The following is a 20,028-nucleotide window of genomic DNA, read 5'->3' as shown; positions in this document are numbered from 1 at the left end:
TGAAAAGTAAGGGTCCCAATAAGATCCCTGAGGCACTCCACTGCCCACTCCCTTCCACTGAGAAAATTGTCCATTTAATCCTACTCTCTGTTTCCTGTCTTTTAGCCAGTTTGCAATCCACGAAAGGACATCGCCCCCTATCCCATGACTTTTTACTTTTCCTAGAAGCCTCTCATGAGGAACTTTGTCAAATGTCTTCTGAAAAACTTCAGAGGTCTACCGTGCTGTTCGTATGTCTCACTCTGCATGTAAAACTGGCCCCAGAACCCTAGACCACCTCCAAATTCTCACCTCAAGTTACTAGCTGGCCCTCCTATAGCGATATAAATAGTTGACTACTATGTGTGCCACCCAGAGGCTCTCTCTTTCCTCCCCCCCCCATGCCATCTCTCTCTCTCTTGCTGCCCCCCCCCCCCCCCCCCATTCTCTCTCTCCCCATGCCCAAAACACAATTGTGATAACTATCAGAAATTCTGTTTCAGGCATATCACACAGCATTAACACCAGGAAAAAAAGGTTGCAGTTATTTCCGAGGTTAAACGTGTGATAATGCAACGCACACTATCGCAGCGTGCAGTACTGTCCCTCATTTTCATTGATCCTGCCCGAACCCTTCCCCAATCCCGCCCCTTTGAATAAATTTGTAAAATTTGCATTTGTGCTTTGTGTGGCATTAACTATCGTGAGTGTTGTTGCCATAATGCACGTTGATAAATGACCCTGTAAGTTAGGTGCTTTCTTGGGGCATAACTGGGAGTTGAGTTAGGCGGCTAAGTTAGCTCCTGTATTCAGAGTTAGACAGATGACTAAGCCAGCTACTTCTGATTGGGCCAAGGAGCTGTCCTAAAGTTAGCCGGCTAGCTTTAAGGTAGCCGCTTATATTCTGCACTGCGGCTGCACTGTTGAATATAAGTGGATAGGTTTATCTGTCTAACTGTGTGAATATGGAGCTCCTTGTGTGCATGTGCCTCGTGGCCAGCTTTGCTCCTCACTCTCTGTTACTCTGCACATCTTTAAATGGTTAATGGCTTCCTTTTTTTGCAGTTGGCATATCGCTGCAGATTCAGCATTTTAGAAACTTATAGCTTGTTCTCTTCCGAGACGTCCTTTGAGCAGGGACTGTCTCTTATGTGTATCTGTACAATGCTGCGTGTGTCTGCGAGGGCTGTAGAAATGATGCTCTCCCATGGACACTGGCAATATTGTCTGTGCTTCATTGCCCTCAGCGAATGTTCTTGCTATTCATCTTGCTTGTTTGTGGTTTAACCTCCCTTCCACTCCTTTTCCCTTCAGCTGCACATTTATAGGAAACCAGGACACCTATGAGACCCACTTGGAAATGTGCAAGTTTGAGGGGCTGAAGGAGTTCCTCCAGCAGACAGATGATCGCTTCCATGAGATGCAGGTGGCAATGGCTCAGAAGGATCAGGAGATTGCCTTCCTCCGATCCATGCTAGGAAAACTCTCTGAGAAAATTGACCAGCTGGAGAAGACCCTGGACCTGAAGTTTGGTGAGTCTCTGTCCTGGGCCCCTGCTGACCCTTAACCTTTCTTTCATGCCAGGCTGTGAAATGCATCTAATCTGCAGATTGACTGGGATTGCTGATCCTTGAAATGCAGCGCATGCATTGTTCCCACTTTACATCAACCTCTTTTACAGCTTCCCGTGTGCAACTTGAAGTGTAATTTGCATAAGTTACACTCCTTGATGCACAGTAAAAGCTTCGACAAGAGCAGAGACTCTGTCAGTGAGTGACTGAGGCTCTGGCCCCAGCAGCTGGAAGCTGGGGCACAGCTGGAGTTTGCTCTACCATTGTAAGCCTGCCGTAAGGATTCTGTGTTGGCCAATAAAAGCGCAGACATGACAAAGTGGAGCGCAGGAGCAGCCGACTACCAACCAGGAGAGCAGGGTTTGAGTCCCGCTGTCTCTCCCTGTGACCTTGGGCAAGTCACTTTGCCCTATCTGGGGATAGGGAAATAGCTACAGCACCTGAATGAATCTGCTTTGAAAAAGTGCAAAACTCTAACTAGGTAAATAAAGTAGTAAGTGAGTGGGATTTCAGGGCCCAGACTCCAGTGCTTGTGAACTGGAGCTGCCTGCATAGATCACCAGTAAGGAAGAGCCTGCTTACTTCAGTCTGAGCTGACACGTGCTTTGTTTTGTTAGATGTTTTGGATGAGAACCAGAGTAAGCTGAGTGAGGACATGATGGAATTCCGCCGAGATGCATCCATGCTCAATGTGAGTGTCCAGCAGCTCGGCTCACACACAGAAACCACACGGCCTATCTGCTCTGCCCATCCACACCAGCTGCTTCCTTCTGCACTTCCCACAGCAGGTGCCACCTTTATCAAACCTCACGCTCCAGGGTCAAACCCTAGGCAAGCAAACACAATCATAGATTTCTAGTGAGCAAATAGAAACTCTACGGTTTAACCTTACAAACTCTTCCCTCCATTCCCTCCCCACAGTGCGTTACAGAAGAGACAGCTTCAGAAAATGTTGCTAATGTGAAGAGAGTGCCGTACTGTTCATACTTGCAGCCTAACTGTGAGAGCACAGGCAGGCCTTGCTGTATTCAGAGTGAAGAGCCTGGCCCACTTCTTCTAAAGTAGCTCGGATTCCTGTTAATCAGCTGTCGTAGGACCCAGGAGAAACAGCCTTTTTCCTTGCAGTGCCCCCTCTTCTAATCACCTTTCCGCAGACCTTAGAAGCAGCCAGGGCGTGAGCTGAGGTACAGGGAGATGTTTTCTTGGTTCATAGTTAATATAATAAGAGTGGCAGCCTCCTGCTTCTTCAGAGAACGGAGGATCCCTAATTGCGTAGCAGTGAAGAGGAATCCAGAGATTGGGTGGAGTCCATGGCATTGCAGCCTAGGTGGGCCTCACGGTCTCTAATCTGCCCTCCGGTATCTCCCACCCCTGACCAATGCTTGCCTGTTTGAAACCGGGCTTTCTTCTTTCCCGGTTAAGGATTCCATTCTGGAGCAGTGCAGGATCAATGCTAATTATAACCGCGCATGTTTCGCTTGTTTCTAGGATGAACTTTCCCACGTTAATGCCAGACTGAACATGGGCATCCTAGGCTGTAAGTAGCACATTTAATGCCGTTTCTGTTTGTCCCCTCCAATAACCCCATGCTATCCTGGGGAGGCCATTGGCTGGGAGAAAGGCGCTTTCGTCCCCTCTGCTTGGAGTCGGATCAGAGTCAGGAAGCCAGAAGAGTGCAGAATACAAAACATGTAGACAGACAGGGAACAGCTTTAACGTTTTGGGGTTTTTTTTTAACTGTTCCCTTATGTTGAATTTGATGCATTAGATGGCAAAGAAAAGGGTGAAACAGGTAAAGTTCTTGGGCGTGACAGGGCTGCAGAAACGGAGGCGGAGCTTAGCAAAGCAGGGAAAGCTCTGCAAGGGACTGGTTAATGAGAACAAATAGCAATGAAAGTGCAGATTGTGGTAATGGAAGGGGAAGGGGAGGCAGCGCAGGCTGCGATTAGCCTGGAAATCCAGTAAGGAGACTTTGCCGTGACTGCGGAAGCCTGAGGGGGCCTGGGAACATTTTTCTTGTATTAGAACTGCAATGACCTCTGCCTTATCCTTTCCTCACCTGCCTGATCATCTCTTTCAGCCTATGATCCCCAACAGATATTTAAATGCAAAGGCACCTTCGTGGGACACCAGGGTCCAGTGTGGTGTCTCTGTGTTTACTCCATAGGGGACTTGCTCTTCAGTGGCTCATCGGACAAAACCATAAAGGTAGCACCTACCACCCTTCCTGTGACTAAAATCCTGCTTGTCCCCGGCTGTGGCCAGCGCGTCTGTAAGCACAAGGACATGCAACCTGTTTCCTTCCCTCTGCCTATGGCAGGTACTCCTGAATTCTGCGTCCCTCCTCTGGTCGCTCTCTCCTGGCAGGCATGGCCTATCTAGTATCTCAAGGCCTTGGCATCTAGAGTGAAAAACAATTTTTATTTTTTTTTCAAAATCAAATCAAATTGGAGAAGGCCTAGTTGGGTCGGAAGTGTAGAGAAACCCTCTCAGTCTGATGGAGACCTTTCTCTCCTGTTGTATAATGTTTCATGAAAGCCAGCTGCCCCTTCCTAGTGAGCGCGGGAATTTGCTTAATCAGTACCACTTTTGAAGACCCTTTCTGTTTCCATTCCCCCCTCCCAGTGTGATAATTAAAGTTGCATTTCCTATTTGTGTTTGAGAGGAAAGCAGGTGCTCGCCTTCCTGATTTCCTATTGCCGGCTTCTGCGTCCTGGAAGCCGTGAGAGCTGTGCTAAGCTGACCTCTTTTCTTATCCCATAGGTGTGGGATACCTGCACGACATATAAGTGCCAGAAAACCTTAGAAGGCCATGATGGAATTGTCCTAGCTCTCTGTATTCAAGGGTACGTGAATTATTGATTTCCACAATCTTTGTATTGCAGAGAATAGAAAGGTGCAGCAATCAAGTTCAATACCACCCCTTAATTCAAAGCACGAGAAATAAATCCATTGGAAAGACAGGAAGAATGCTTTCAAGAGTCCAAGGAGGCTTATTTGTAATATCCTTTAGGACAAAAGGATGTCTAATGTAGACATTATAATACAGCTGAGTCCCCCCCAGACACATTGGCAGGGACAGAATACTGCAGAAGTCAACAAAGCATCAAATTAAGCAGTCTGTGCAAGCACGAAAAGGCAGATTTCACTGCTCCACACCCTCAACACTGCCTTTACCTGCCAGAGTCATGAGCACCTCTTTCTGACGCATTCCTTGCTCTTCCAGCAGTCTCCTTAGTTCCAGTGATCATACAATTTTATGACGTCCTCAGTTGCTGTGTGTGCAAGAATCTATACAGGTTCCATCTCGAACGTTATCCCGGGGTGATGGGATGTGCTGATTGTCTAGGAATCACCCGGTTTACTGCAACTTCCATAAAAGTGATTTAGCTAGGACAGCAGTCTGTGAGCTGAAGTGGCAGATGCAATATGTCCCTTGCACACTCTCCTGTGACTGCATCATGCACAGGCCTGGAAAAGAGCAGGTCCGGGTGCTGATAATAAACCTCGTCAGAACCACTGGGAAAAAAAATTCCTCTTATGTAATCTGTGACCGGGCAAAATTACCTCTGACTTAGAATGGAAAATAATTTGCAAATTATGCCACTGAACAAAATGATTGTAAAGGCAAGATCCTGAGTTCAGAAAAGTGTAAAAATAAAAAAAAATTCACAGGTCTGAAACTCGTAAAGCATCTTCCAGCCAAACACCTTAGGCCCCTCCACAGGGAAGTGTAGAGTTTATTTTGTGTGCCTAGCGATGCCCCACAGGAGCTGAGCACATCCCTGCAGGAGCAGACAAGTGGAAAATTATAGCTGTGATTAAAAACACAGAGAGGGACACCGAATAACGAAAGTACAGAGGAGGGGGAGCAGTCTAGGTCCTGTTAGGATTTCTGGCTGAAGATCTCCTGCTTCCTCGGAGGCACAGAGGCCAAACTAATCCCTGCCTGCATCCAGTTGGAAAGAAAGGGCCCAGCAGGCAGAGTCCATGTATCACAGCTTATTGCCTCTCTCAGAAGAGGCTGAATTTGTTCCAGGGATAGGCAGCAGCACTAGCCCTAGTATTGAAGCATCTGTACAGCTTTGCTGATGCGAATCTGCCCCTGAGCAGGGGGGATTGCGTTACCACATGTCTGACTTTCATCTGCATTTCCTCTTCTCTGGAGCCGGTTTGCAGTGGCTGAGGTGCCAGGGCTGTTCTGACCTGCTCCACCCATCGTTCTTACGGATTCTGAGAAGCTTTTCTGAAAGGGTCTGGGGGTCTCCTCTCCCTCCCCCACCTAGTCTCTCAGATATGGTAGCCTGTGCAGGGGACACCGCAGTACTGGGAGGAGGGAGAATTGCACTGCCAAACATTATTGCTAAAAAAAACCTGTTTTCTCATTATCCCTTCTTATAGGAATAAGCTATACAGTGGTTCTGCAGATTGCACTATAATTGTAAGTAATGATTTCTATAAGTAGCTTATTGAAAGTACATATAATACGTGCATTGACCTAACGTGTCTATGCATGTGGTACAGTGTTATGTTTCCATTATATAGAAATGTTTTTAATTTTATATTGTTTTCTATATGCCATACACAGTCTGGTGTAGTCATAGCATGCGAACGATGAACAGGTCTCAAATGCTTTATTTTATTTAAAATTCCTGATGATGCATGTAGAATGAGCACATTGAAGGGCACTGGGCAGACCAATGCTCAGACCTTAGGAAGAATCCTTACAGGGTATTGGCATCATCAGGAAGGATAATTTGAGGGGCACAGGTCAGACATATGTTGTACAGCCCTCAAAGATTTACTACATAGCATTGGCAAATCCATTGTAGGATGCTGGAAAGATTATGGGAACATGCATTGTAGGGCATCAGGTAGATTGTATTGCAAGGTATTGAGTGCATTGTAGGGCATCGGGCAGATTGTATTGCAAGGTATTGAGACAGTGCATTGTAGGGCGTCGGGCAGATTGTATTGCAAGGTATTGAGACAGTGCATTGTAGGGTGTCGGGCAGATTCAATTGCAAGGTATTGAGACAGTGCATTGTAGGGCGTCGGGCAGATTATAATGCAAGGTATTGAGACAGTGCATTGTAGGGCGTCGGGCAGATTATAATGCAAGGTATTGAGACAGTGCATTGTAGGGCGTCGGGCAGATTGTATTGCAAGGTATTGAGAGAGTGCATTGTGGCACGTTGGACAGATGCACTGCCGGGTAATGGCAAGGCGCATTGTGGAGTGCTGACAGATTTTGGTGCGTGAGGTTGCATTCAGTTGGATCCTTATCGCAGCAAAATATGAAATGGCTCCTTTATGACGGAAGACTTGAGAAGCTAGGGGTCTTCAGGAGGAGAGACAACCAAGAGTAGAATAATATGATAGAAGTCTATAAAATTGATTGGTATGGAACAAGTAAATAAGGAATGTTTATTTACCCTTTCAGACAACATTAGGACTAGTAAATCATTCCATGAAACTAACCAGTAGGTGTTTTTGTTTCGGGTTTTTTTTTTAGTCATTGCACAATTAAGCTGTAGAATTTGTCAGATTTGGTTAAAGCCTGTAGTAGAGCTGGATTTTAAAGTTTCTAGAGGACAGGCCCATTAACAACTATTAGCTAGGCTTGAAGAATGCAACCTCTTACTACTGGGAGTGATAACCGTGAATGGATCTGTTGGGTATTTCTTCCAAGTGAGCTGCATTGGCCACTGGCCCAATATGGCTTTCCTCTTCCTGCGGGCAAGCCAGTCCACACCAGATGAAAACGGAGACCAGTGACTCGCTGATGCGCCCTCCTATAGCCCTGCTCAGGTGGCGGACGCGCATCCTTTCTTGTGCATTTCAGCCTGCCAGGATTGAACAGGCCTTTTTGACCTCCTGTGGTGATGGCATTTGCTCCCTCCCTCAGTTGAGTCTGGAAAAGATTTCAGGAGTGAGGTGAAGGCTGTGCTCTGTCTCTCCTCCTTGGGCTCAGCTCTGCTGCATAGTCCTCATCTCTTCCCTCTGCTCACTGCCATTCCTTCTGCTGCTTGCTGGTTCAGTGATTTTTAGCATTTGGCTGAGAGGGGGTTTTTGTGGGGGGAGAAGCCCACACGTCGGGCAGCACTAAGAGCGGGTGCCGACAGGATTGTTGCTGGACGGTTAAACGGGCAGCTGCGATTGGGCCGTGCGGTTTTAGTGCAGAGACAGGCGGCAGGTGGCAGAAGCTGCTGAGGCCCATGGTGGGAAGCGTTTGCTCAGAGAGATTATCAGGGGAGCAGTGTGAGAAGAAGTTTCACATCTTCTCGGCATGCACTATGAGGCTTCTTAGCCCCAGGAGGACCCTCAACGTGTGAGGCCCAGGAAGATGACTCCTGCAGGGACTCAGAGGCTCCCTGCTATGGCGGCTGCTCCTACCAGGGAGGGTGAGGAGCCTTCGCTGCCGCCTCTCCTACCGATCCCCTCGAATGGCCTCAGAGAAGGTTTTGCCTACCCCGGGGATGAATCTTTCTGCCATTTCGCAGGTGGAAGTTACGAGTGATTTTTGGAAATCGGATCGGCTTTTTGTTCTTCACCTGGGGCTGAAGAAGGGGGAGGCAGCTTTTCGGGGCACAGTAGCTCGTTGGATTAAGGAACTGGTGTTGGCGGTCGATGTGGATTCTGGGAAGCCTCTCCCGAGGCAAGTTCGGATGCATTCGTCCTGGGCGCAGGCAGTTTCCTAGCCAGAGTTGTTTGCTTTCTCCGGCAGAGATCTGTAGAGCGGCAACGTGGTCTTCCTTGCAGATGTTTGCCAGGTATTACCGGCAACATGTGGTAGCGCGAGAAGATTCTGCCTTTGCTAGAGCAGTGCTGCTTGGGCCTCAGGCAGCCTCCCGCCCTTCTAGGCAGTAGCTTTGGTGCATCCCACTGGTGTGGCCTGGCCTGCCTGAATGAAGAAGAAGGTGGAATTACTCATTACCGGATAATTTCCTTTCCTTGAAGTGTAGGGCAAACCAGTCCACCATCCCACCCTGGGCTGCCAACCTTCCTCTGTTTTGCTAGATCCCTGTCAAGGAAGGAATGAGATTCAAGGATCTCTCATGCAGCTGGACTTCCACAGATCGGGTAAATGAGTTCCAGTCTTCTTCTAGGATACTAAGATTGTCCTAGAGGACTATTGTTAATGGAGCTGCATTCAGTGTTTCCGTTGTTTAAAAAAAAAAAGAGAAAGTATCCACAAGGTTAAATTGAATAGTGTTTGTAGGATGTGAGATTTCTTGTTCATGTTTAGTGGTTAGGTTGCACAGTTTGCTTTTGAAGAAATGGTGCCTGAGCAGAGCTATATGAGGCTGACATCAGTGAGTTGTCGCTCTGTCTCCATCTGCTGGTTGGAGTGCAAAACTCACTGGTGTGGCCTGGCTTGCCCTGTTTTGTGGAAAGGAAATTATTAGGTAAGAAGTAATTTCACATCTCATGTTTGTCATTTTCTCACAATCTGTAGAGTGCAGAGTCTCATATCATAACAAAGACAGCTGCTGTACTCCAAAGAGCGAGTTCAGTAACCTGATCATGAGGATAATACTCTACAAATCTCCAGACCAAAGCTCAGATCCCTGATTATGCTAACCAGAAATATGTAACTGGAAGTACTCCATCTCTAACGGTGTTTTTCCTGTGAAGGTCTGGGACATACAAACCCTGCTGAAGGTTAATACCATCCGGGCGCATGACAATCCCGTTTGCACTTTGGTGTCATCTCATAATATGCTCTTCAGCGGCTCACTCAAAGCCATCAAGGTAGCTACAATGTCTAAACCCACTTCTAAGCCTATACAGGGTCTGAAGTTGCTAAGTCTTGTAAATTTCAGGTCTTTGGGTTTCTTGTCTAAGAATGGACCCCTTAGCCAGGTACAGACTACTTTATCACTTTCTTACACATTCATTGATGGCGTGTGGAACTCCAGGTATAGAGTTCCATTCCGTAGTAGTTAGAGTGGCAATGAAGAACTAAATTACAGGTACTAGAAAAGAGTGAGAGAACATATAGGGATTGAGTAAATGTCTTTTTTTTTTTCTCCACATAATTTAGGGTGCTAGCATTCTTTTCTCGGTCTGTGTGTTTTCTCTGCAGGTGTGAGATATTGTGTGATATTAATATTCCCCTCTGTTTGTGTGTTTCCTGTGCAGCTGTGGGCTGTTTTAGGGTGCTAGTGTTGCAGTCTGTGTTTTCGAGTGCAGCTGTGAGATATTGTGTGGCATTAATATTCCCCTCTGTCTGTGTTTCCTGTGCAGCTGTGGGATGTTTTAGGGTGCCAGGGTTGCAGTCTGTGTGTTTCCTGTGCAGCTGTGGGATATTTTAGGGTGCTAGTGTTGCAGTCTGTGTGTTTCCTGTGCAGCTGTGGAATATTGTGTGGCATTAATATTCCCCTCTGTCTGTGTTTCCTGTGCAGCTGTGGGATGTTTTAGGGTGCTAGTGTTGCAGTCTGTGTGTTTCCTGTGCAGCTGTGGGATGTTTTAGGGTGCTAGTGTTGCAGTCTGTGTGTTTCCTGTGCAGCTGTGGGATGTTTTAGGGTGCTAGTGTTGCAGTCTGTGTGTTTCCTGTGCAGCTGTGGGATGTTTTAGGGTGCTAGTGTTCCTGTCTGTGTGTTTCCTGTGCAGCTGTGGGTTGTTTTAGGGTGCCAGTGTTGCAGTCTGTGTGTTTCCTGTGCAGCTGTGGGATGTTTTAGGGTGCTAGGGTTGCAGTCTGTGTGTTTCCTGTGCAGCTGTGGGATGTTTTAGGGTGCCAGGGTTGCAGTCTGTGTGTTTCCTGTGCAGCTGTGGGATGTTTTAGGGTGCCAGGGTTGCAGTCTGTGTGTTTCCTGTGCAGCTGTGGGATATTTTAGGGTGCTAGTGTTGCTGTCTATGTTTCCTTTGCAGGTGTGGGACATTGTGTGGCATTAATATTCCCCTCTGTCTGTGTTTCCTTTGTAGGTGTGGGATATTGTGGGGACAGAGCTGAACCTGAAAAAGGAGTTAACCGGTCTGAATCACTGGGTGCGAGCATTGGTGGCATCCCAAAACTATCTGTACAGCGGCTCTTACCAGACCATTAAGGTGCTGCACACAGGACCATGGAAATGCTCTTTTTTGGTTACACTTGTAAAATTGTGACTGAATTGGGTCCCATGGCAGTCCCACCACCCAGCAAACCTAAACATGGCTGAGCTCCCGAGGGCCTGCAGGAGAGAAATGAGAGAGCAGACTTTGGCGTGTCGCAATCTTACAAGGAATATCTATTTTTCTGATTTCCTCTGCCACGTATTGATCTTTTCTAAATGCATCATTCTGGCCTGGCTCCTTTCCCTAGAACACCTGCAACACATTTATTCTTTCTTTCATGTCCAAATGTTAGAACAGAAGGAGAACAATCCCCTCACAGCTTGTAGGAAGACATCGATCATCTCTCATCACGATCTGCACTTTCCTTTGCAGCTGTCTTTCCCACACGTGTCCCGTGTCCTTCACCATCCTGCAGCTCACATGCGCTGCCACGTATTGGCGCACGGGTCAGTAAGCAGCTTCATGCAGGCCACCAGGAGGAGGGGGACACTTAGCTTGCAGTCTAGTGGTGAGATAAGGTTGAGCCACCTTCATGTTCATGACCTGTTCAGTTCTCCGTGAAAGCCCAGAAGAATAATATTGGAGAGGCATGAGATGCCACTGGTCTCCTGCCACCGCTGACTCTCAGTCTTGCAGTCCTGGTGCTACGGGGTCACTGCCGCCTCCTGCTGACATCCCCACCATCACTCCCAGCCGAGTGAGTCCTGCTGCAGGAAAGTGAGAGAGGGATGAGTCAGGGAGCTAGAGAGAGAGAGAGAGAGAGAGGGAGCCCATCCAGAAACATTTGCCCAGGACCCCGGTCACTATCTTCTGCCCTTCCCCTGAGGTTACTGTGCACTGATAGGTCTGGAGACTCATCCCTAGCGATACGTTCCTATGTATCCAGAGTTGTGCTATCTCTCTCTGTTTCTGTATTTCAGATTTGGGACATTCGAAGCCTGGAGTGTGTCCACGTCTTGCAGACGTCAGGTGGAAGTGTGTACTCTATCGCCGTGACGAACCATCACATAGTCTGTGGCACCTATGAGAACCTTATCCACGTAAGAGACTCGTAATGTAAATATGGCTTGCACGGAGGCAGTGTCACTTAACACACAGGTACGGCGGGGGAGGCCACAGTCGTGTCTGCGGGAGGTGCCACCACCAGGGTTAAACACTCCTTTATATCTGGCAGGCAGGAGGAGGTAGGAAAGTGATGTGACATCCTCCGGGCTGCCGCTGGGTCCTAGATACCTCTCTATTATTGAACAGAGTTCAGCTCTGCACAGGGTGTAGCCAGCAAAGCAAATCCACTTCCCCTCAGTCTTTCATGAGGGTCTGCAGAGGCAGGAGACTATATATGCAAATTCTTTAAACGACTTGGAGTACTCGGGACAATGTGGGGATTGTGTGGAAATAATCTGCCATGCGTTTCTCTCCCAGGTCTGGGATATTGAGTCGAAGGAACAGGTGCGGACTCTGACAGGTCACGTGGGAACAGTGTATGCTCTGGCCGTCATCTCCACCCCAGATCAAACCAAAGTCTTCAGTGCCTCGTATGATCGCTCCCTCAGAGTAAGTAGGCAGCAGGGCTCGCTCCTGCTCATTGCCCGATTGTTATTTAGCAAAGACCTGCTAATTTGGATTATTGACTTCAGAACATGTTCATGAGCCCGTCCATAATGTCCTGGAGTTACTGCAAGCTGTGATTCTGTGGAGCACTCTTTTTTTTTTTTATCTGGGAGTCTCGAGTGTGGCAGTCACGCCAGTCCCGTCTTTGCACCTGTCTAGGTCTGGAGCATGGATAATATGATTTGCACCCAGACGTTACTGCGACACCAGGGCAGTGTAACCGCTCTTGCTGTCTCCAGGGGAAGACTCTTCTCGGGTGCCGTGGACAGCACTGTCAAGGTATTTTCATTCTGTTTACGTCTTAACGGGCAGCAGAGAACAATTTTTAAATGGTTTATTCCAGAAATGGTGTAGTGGCCATGTCTTTATCCTTGCAGGGTGCTGAGGGTTTTGTGACCTTGGCTTATTCACGGTGGGTGCTGTGTCCGGGTCTATCTTGTTTATAGACTCATTTTGTTCCTCTAGCCCATTAACCAAGAATGCAATATCCCTGCAGTAAAACCGGCGCTTGTTATATTGGGCCCCTATTCCTAATGCGCCACCTCTCCTGGGCCCCCAACGTAATATTTTAAATGAACTGGTAAAAAGGATGTTCTAGGGACAAATCCTTTCACAGGCTTTTTACCTCAAATGTACCTGAAAAAGGATTTTGAGTTTTTGCTTCCACAGCAAATTTATTTTCAAATTATGCCTTCCTTATCAATGTTTTGCATCTGACTTGCCAGTGCTGCTTATGCTGTTTCCTGTTTTTTCCATTTGATCCCTTTTCCATCTCTTGGAAGATGTTCTTGTAGATATTGTAGCCTCTCTCACCTCACCTTTCAGCCATGCCGGTAGTCGTTTAGCCTTCCTTCCACCTTTTCTAATGCGTGGAATACATCTGCTCTGGGCTTCCAAGATGGAATTGCCAAACACCGTCCATGCCTGAGCTAAACTCTTAACCTTTGCAGCTGCTCCTTTCAGTTTTTCCCTAACCATTTTCCTCATTTTATCAGTCACCTTTTGAAAGTTAAATGCTGTCACAGTAGATTTCTTTAGTGTCCTCCCTCCAGTTATTAAATCAAATTTTGATCATGTTGTGATCACTATTGCGAAGTGGCTCCACCACCGTTACCTCTCGCACCAGTTCCTGTGTTCCACGAAGGACTGGGTCAAAAATAGTTTCCCCTCTTGTTGGTGCTTGTCCAGCTGCTCCATGAAGCATCATTTATTTCATCTGGGAACTTTACCTCTCCAGCATGTGCTGATGTGACGTTCACCCAATCTCCCATTATTACTGTGCTGCTGATTTTCTTCGCTTCTCTAATTTCTTTTAACATTTCATTCTGTTTATTCTGGTGAGGTGGATGGTAATACACCTTTCACTACTATTTTATTCCCCTTTTTCACCTGGAATTTCTATCCATAAAGGTTCAACACTGCATTTTGTTTCCTGCAGAACTTTTTTATCCTGTTTGGTTCTCCTCCTTCCACCCGTTCTCTCTACCTCTTCATCCATTCACTTACCTATGGCAGAGAGTGAAGGACTTCCCTTCCTACTGATTGGTCCATTCACTGAGAAGTTTCAGTGTAAAGGACCAATCGGGAACAGCCCTGTTAGGGAGGCTCTCGGGCAGGTGTTCCTGGCCTGGAGTGGGGATTTGGGCTCATTTGTGACCTGGACTTCAGGTACAGGACTCGATTTCTTGTGCTAGTAGGAGACTTGCTAGGCAGTCTCTTGCATTGGGGGGAGGGGGGGGTAATATCCTCATCCACATGGCATTTACATGTGACGAGCACGTTAGCTACACGCTAATCCCATTATTGCATCGGCAGTTATTCTAGCATCAAGCTGTGCACTGGGCTGAGCGCACTGTAGTGCATCGGCCTCCTACAGTCTGATGGGTTAAAATGAATAACCTGTAAACTGAGGGACAATCCACATTCATACACGGGAGCCCACGGGAGAAGCAATACGTAGAGATCTATGAGGGAAGAACATCTGCTGAGCTTGGGAAGAGGTTCTAGAGTAAGCTGCATCTTGAATGCTCCAGACCCCTCAGGAGGTACCAGACGTACAAACCTTTATTGGCATTTTCATGGGGTAGATTGAGCCAAAGTTGTGAAGCCAATTTTTAACATTTGGCACCAAAGTAGTGAGCCAAATGCTGAGCTGAGTCGTATTCATTGGCTTGGAGCAAGAGAAACCAGAATTCTGCTGGCTCGAAAGTGCCCTGCAGCCTGCAGATTACAATTTGATGGTGTCTGAAAATACTAATGAGCAGCTGCTGAATCTGGTGCTCTGTCATGCCTCGATGCTTGTTTTCTGTGCAACATTAAGTGATGGGTAGCGCCCTCCCCAAGCCTTTTTATTAAATAAAGGTAACATTGTTTGGTTTGACTTCCTCGCTTGAGTCCTTTCTCTGATTTTCCTCCTAGGTGTGGACTTGCTAATGAACGCTGCTTTCTCTGTCTGTCTCATGGCTGGATGGATTATGCAGACACAGAAGGGCTGCTGCAGTGGTGCGCCTGCCACGTCTTGTTGGAGCAATGCTGTCCAGGAGGAGCCTGGAAGACCAGCCTTACTTTAAAGCAGGGTCTGGCCTGGTGTGGCGGGCACAACCTGTACATCTGATCAAAGTATTGCAGGCCTCAAACACAACTATGCTTCCCCGAAGTACTGGGAGCGCCAAATTTTGACATTTTATATTGACTTCCGCAGTATGAGTTTGTTCTGCGAACTGAAAGATTTTTAAAAAATGTTTGTTCCTGTTCATAGCCCAGATCAGTCCCGACTCCTGGGTTTTGCCTCCCTGTCAGCAAAAGGAGATGAAAAAGAAAAACTTTACTGACCCAATGTGCCGCCTTCAGTCCTTCGATATTTCTCTGTCTCCTGCAGATGATAGAGGTGCAGACCTGCAGTCCCTCAGTATTTCTCTGACTCCAGCAGATTGGAGGAGAAGTCCATTACCTGCTATTAAGTTCACTTAGAGAATAGCCACTGCCATTAGCAATGGTTACATGGAATAGACTTAGTGTTTGGGTACTTGCCAGGTTCTTGTGGCCTGGATTGGCCACTGTTGGAAACAGTATGCTGGGCTTGATGGGACCCTTGGTCTGACCCAGTATGGCATTTTCTTATGTTCTTATGTAGAGGTGCAGACCTGCAGTCCCTCAGTATTTCTCTGTCTCCAGCAGATGGTAGAGGTGCAGACCTGCAGTCCCTCAGTATTTCTCTGACTCCAGCAGATGATAGAGGTGCAGACCTGCAGTCCCTCAGTATTTCTCTGACTCCAGCAGATGGTAGAGGTGCAGACCTGCAGTCCCTCAGTATTTCTCTGACTCCAGCAGATGATAGAGGTGCAGACCTGCAGTCCCTCAGTATTTCTCTGTCTCCAGCAGATGGTAGAGGTGCAGACCTGCAGTCCCTCAGTATTTCTCTGTCTCCAGCAGATGGTAGAGGTGCAGACCTGCAGTCCCTCAGTATTTCTCTGTCTCCAGCAGATGGTAGAGGTGCAGACCTGCAGTCCCTCAGTATTTCTCTGTCTCCAGCAGATGGTAGAGGTGCAGACCTGCACTCTGGAGTAACGATGAAAAGAATAAAGAAATCGACAGGAGCTTCCTGGTGGGAGGTGGATGAGCAGGGGCTTCGTGTCTCTCTCCTCGGGCACACGCTTGTCTTAGCCGTGTGGGTTTGTGCGCGTGCTGCATCTACGCGTAGTAATATACACTCCGCTTCGCTTATAAAAGACTATCGTGCTCATCGGGGGCCGCCACAGATCCTTTTTCCTGTGAGCGCGAGAACGCTGGCCATCGTTGGTGCATTCTTAGCAAGGAAGGCAAGAGACTCACCTCCTCCCGTAGCACCGGCCATGCAGGGTCCCACAGAGGCAGGAAGATTCTCCGGCCTTTTCCTCACATTTTGTTACTTCTCCACAGAGCTCATCTGGCTAGAAAGGCAGCAGGGAAGCAGCGCTCTTGTATCCAGGGTCAGCTGCAGAGTGGCTCACGTCCTACTAAATGGCCCAAGGTGACCAGCAAGAAGGCATTGGCCAGCATCTTGGAGGGTGCTCAGCTTGGCTGGGCAGCACAACTGCCCCATAAAGAGGTCTCTGAAGGTGAGAATGGTCCGCTGGATGGGTCTCTGGGGTGGAGACCATACAGAGCGTGTCTGATCCAGATCTGGAGGATGTTCCAGTGGCCAAAGGGCAAGGCCCTAAGTGGTCCATCTGTTTCGCAGGGAACATAAGAAAATGCCATACTGGGTCAGACCAAGGGTCCATCAAGCCCAGCATCCTGTTTCCAACAGTGGCCAAACCTGGCAATTACCAATGCTACTGATGCAATTAATAGCAGTGGCTATTCTCTAAGTAAAATTGATTAATAGCAGTTAATGGACTTCTCCTCCAAGAACTTATCCAAACCTTTTTTAAACCCAGCTACACTAACTGCACTAACCACATCCTCTGGCAACAAATTCCAGAGCTTTATTGTGCGTTGAGTGAAAAAGAATTTTCTCCGATTAGTCTTAAATGTGCTACTTGCTAACTTCATGGAGTGCCCCCTAGTCCTTCTATTATTCTAAAGTGTAAATAATCAGTTCACATCTACTCGTTCAAGACCTCTCATGATCTTAAAGACCTCTATCATATCCCCCCTCAGCCGTCTCTTCTCCAAGCTGAACAGCCCTAACCTCTTCAGTCTTTCCTCATAGGGGAGCTGTTCCATCCCTTTTATCATTTTGGTTGCCCTTCTCTGTACCTTCTCCATCGCAATTATATCTTTTTTGAGATGCGGCGACCAGAATTGTACACAGTATTCAAGGTGCGGTCTCACCATGGAGCGATACAGAGGCATTATGACACTTTCTGTTTTATTCACCATTCCCTTCCTAATAATTCCTAACATCCGCAAATTTGATAAGCTCACTTAGCTATTGTTATAGTTATTCTCATCTTGGCTTGGGTACAGGTCATATTGAGGAACTGCAGGTGGCACTAAGTTAAGCAGCAGTGTCGGTAAAGCTTTTCTTCTCTGTCTCCATCTGCTGGTCGGGAGGTAAAACCCAGGAGACTGGACAGATCTGTGGTATCCTGGGAATAAAATTAGCAGGTAAGAACCAATTTTCCTTTGAAAGATTCAGCACTCCAAACTAATTCCTATTGAGTCATTTACAAGGCTACAGTTGAAATGAGCAGCTTCCCCTGCGGGAACACCAAGCCAAAGGGCAGCCACTTTCTCACCTCTCTCCGCTGCTAGTAGTGGCCACAAGGACTGTGCTTACCTTTTTACTGTTTTGTAGAGACACACACAGCTGTAGTATTTTAACTTCTTGTTGTCATGAGACTATCAAACTGTCATGTGACAGGTATTTCCTCAGTAAATGGATGACGAGGTACGATTTTTATACTGGAAACTTATCCCTCAAATTAAGCAAAGAAAAAAAATCCTTCCTCCACTTCAGCTACACATCATGTCCTCCTAACTCAGCAGGAAACGCCTGACCTTGAATTATGCTCACTTTTTTCTACATTTTTAAGGCCGTTCTATAGCTGTTTTCTTTTATTGACAATAAATTCTACAATGAAATATTCTTAGTGTGAGTTATTGTGGGTTGATAGATGCTGCATTTCAGTTCATAGCATGACCGATGGTAGGGATTGTAGAGCTGAGCAACTGTAGATGGCATATGGTCGTTTCTGTGCATCATCTGACTCGGGGATGCTGGGATACTCCGTTCATTCTGCTTAGCATGGTGTCTGCTAAGTTGGAGAATATTCCATTTCTGCTTAGTTCATACATGGTTGACTTTGTGTGGTATTGGAATGGAGGATGCCCAGTTTCGGTTCACAGCACAAGGAATGTGACATAGTTGGCTTTGCCTGTTGTTAGCCCCCTAAGTATAGTTCCACCTGCTGTTGAATTAACAGACAAACTTTCCAGTCTGTTCACAATGCTATCATATACCAGCAGACCTGTAATGTAGCAGCAAGCTATTGTGTGGCAGAGAAGTGTTGCCATGATACTGTAGTCTTGAGAATCTGAATTGTTGTTTTTATTTTATTTAAAAACGTTTTGACCCACTTGGTTTGCCATTCTAGATGGGGTACAAAGCAACATCCACAGCAAATGCCAAATCTTCACCATATTAAACATACAAAAACAGAGTCCAGTATTTGCTTAGACACTGTTAGTTTAGCCATACATTTAAGCATTCATAGTGCTGTGAGTGATGGGGCTACCAGAAGATATGGCAAATGTTAGAAGTCCTAGCTATAGGACTTCTAACATTGGTCAAGTTTTGTCTTTCAAACGGCAAGGTAGAATTGACTTATCAGTTGGGTCTCTCTGGCAGGCCGCAAGTTCTGTAATAACTAGAAGTCTGTCTTGTCCCTGTTTGAATCGTGCTGTATATTACTTTTGGTAGTACATGTAAAATTGTCCTCGCAGTAAAGTAATCTGAAGTCATAGCAGAAATTCAGGTGCGTGCATCACTGAGTTTGTCTGTTAGGCTATGCTACTTATTTAAACCATAGTGTGATGAGAGGATCAAGCTAGCAACTGGGTCTGTCTGCCAGGATATAAATTCTGTAATTAGAAGTCCTAGCAGAAACACAAGCACTTACATAGCCAAGTCTAGCAGGCAGGCTAGAAAGTACCCTCAGCAGCCTGCTGTGTGGGCAGTGGCTGTGCTAATTATATTGCATAGTTTTATGATTAGGTGTGAGGAAGTAACTACGTAAGTGGGACTCTTGTATGATCTTCTACCCAAGATTGAAGAGTACAAAGGAGAATGGTCTTTTTTTTTTTTTGTCTTTCTGTATAAGGAGAAATCTTGCAGGTGCTGACAAGCTGTGCATGGTCTGGAGGATCTCTATCATCATTTACCATTTTACTATGCTGATGTTACTGTAGTGTTACATTTCCCTGGGTATGGCCTTCAACGCTCTCAGCCTTTCTTTAGGCAATTCAGAATCCATCTATTGTCAGTCTCTGGGAGCGCCGTGGAAGATCAAGTCGGGGATTGGTAAAGCATAAATTTCTGTGATTTGTAGGCACCTGTTTTGTTACAGAGAGGATGATGGCTGCATGGAACATCCTCCCTGAGAAGGTGGCGGAGGCCAGGACGGTAGTGGGAGTGCAAGGGAACGTGGAACAAGCACAGAATGGCTGAGGGCGAGATGAGACTATAAAGCTGAGCCAGATGCTGTTTATCTGTTTCCACCATAACAGCAAAATGAAAAAAAAGACCACAGTGGATAGATTGAAGAGCGTCCTAAGCATAACGAGCTCCCTGATGTTCACTGAGCAGCGGTTATCCAGTGTTCTGCAAGGACTTGTGGCTGCTCGTCTCGAAAACATGGAATCGCTCTGAAAGAAAGTTGAGAGCTTAGTAATTTTTATTTTTTTTAAATTTTCCTTGCTTTAACTTTGTTACGGGATAACATCTCGTGTATATTGCAGTTGAGCTTATGACTGCCTAAATTACCTCTCTGGAGAAGAAGGAAGAATGAGAAAGTTGTGTCCGGCTTGGCATGGGCATTTGGCTATGGCTTTTTTCATGGATCTTTTGTTGCAAAAATTGAAAAGTGATCATTTTTCCAGTTAATGGAAGGTCATTTTATATGCAAAAACCTACAAAAAAATGTAAAAAAATTATATTTTAGTGCCCTGTGATTAAAAGAGAGCCACAACTCATTGAGGTGTAGAAGACTGGATAAGTGCTCCTGAGTGAGCTTATTGTGCTTATGATGCTCTTGTAAGCACAGCTACTGTGCTCTTTTCTTTACAGTGGTGCTGGTGGGGTGGAGCTCTGTGTGATTAATTATTA

General features: G+C 46.6%; 1 protein-coding gene across 1 annotated transcript; it reads left to right on the top strand.

Moving 5' to 3' along the window:
- The first annotated feature begins 1,186 nt into the window (after nt 1-1,186).
- Nucleotides 1,187-15,201, top strand: LOC115076081 (E3 ubiquitin-protein ligase TRAF7-like). The gene is made up of 12 exons (XM_029577198.1): nt 1,187-1,511; nt 2,168-2,241; nt 3,039-3,087; nt 3,631-3,758; nt 4,314-4,396; nt 5,952-5,991; nt 9,189-9,305; nt 10,479-10,601; nt 11,528-11,647; nt 12,030-12,161; nt 12,378-12,497; nt 14,637-15,201. The coding sequence occupies exons 1-12, from the start codon at nt 1,187-1,189 to the stop codon at nt 14,649-14,651; spliced, it is 1,326 nt and encodes a 441-aa protein (XP_029433058.1). The 3' UTR covers nt 14,652-15,201.
- Nucleotides 15,202-20,028: the final 4,827 nt, after the last annotated feature.

The sequence above is a fragment of the Rhinatrema bivittatum genome, chromosome 14 (assembly GCF_901001135.1).
Source record: "Rhinatrema bivittatum chromosome 14, aRhiBiv1.1, whole genome shotgun sequence".
NCBI lineage: Eukaryota > Metazoa > Chordata > Amphibia > Gymnophiona > Rhinatrematidae > Rhinatrema > Rhinatrema bivittatum.
This window is presented reverse-complemented; position numbering and strand designations above follow the sequence as displayed.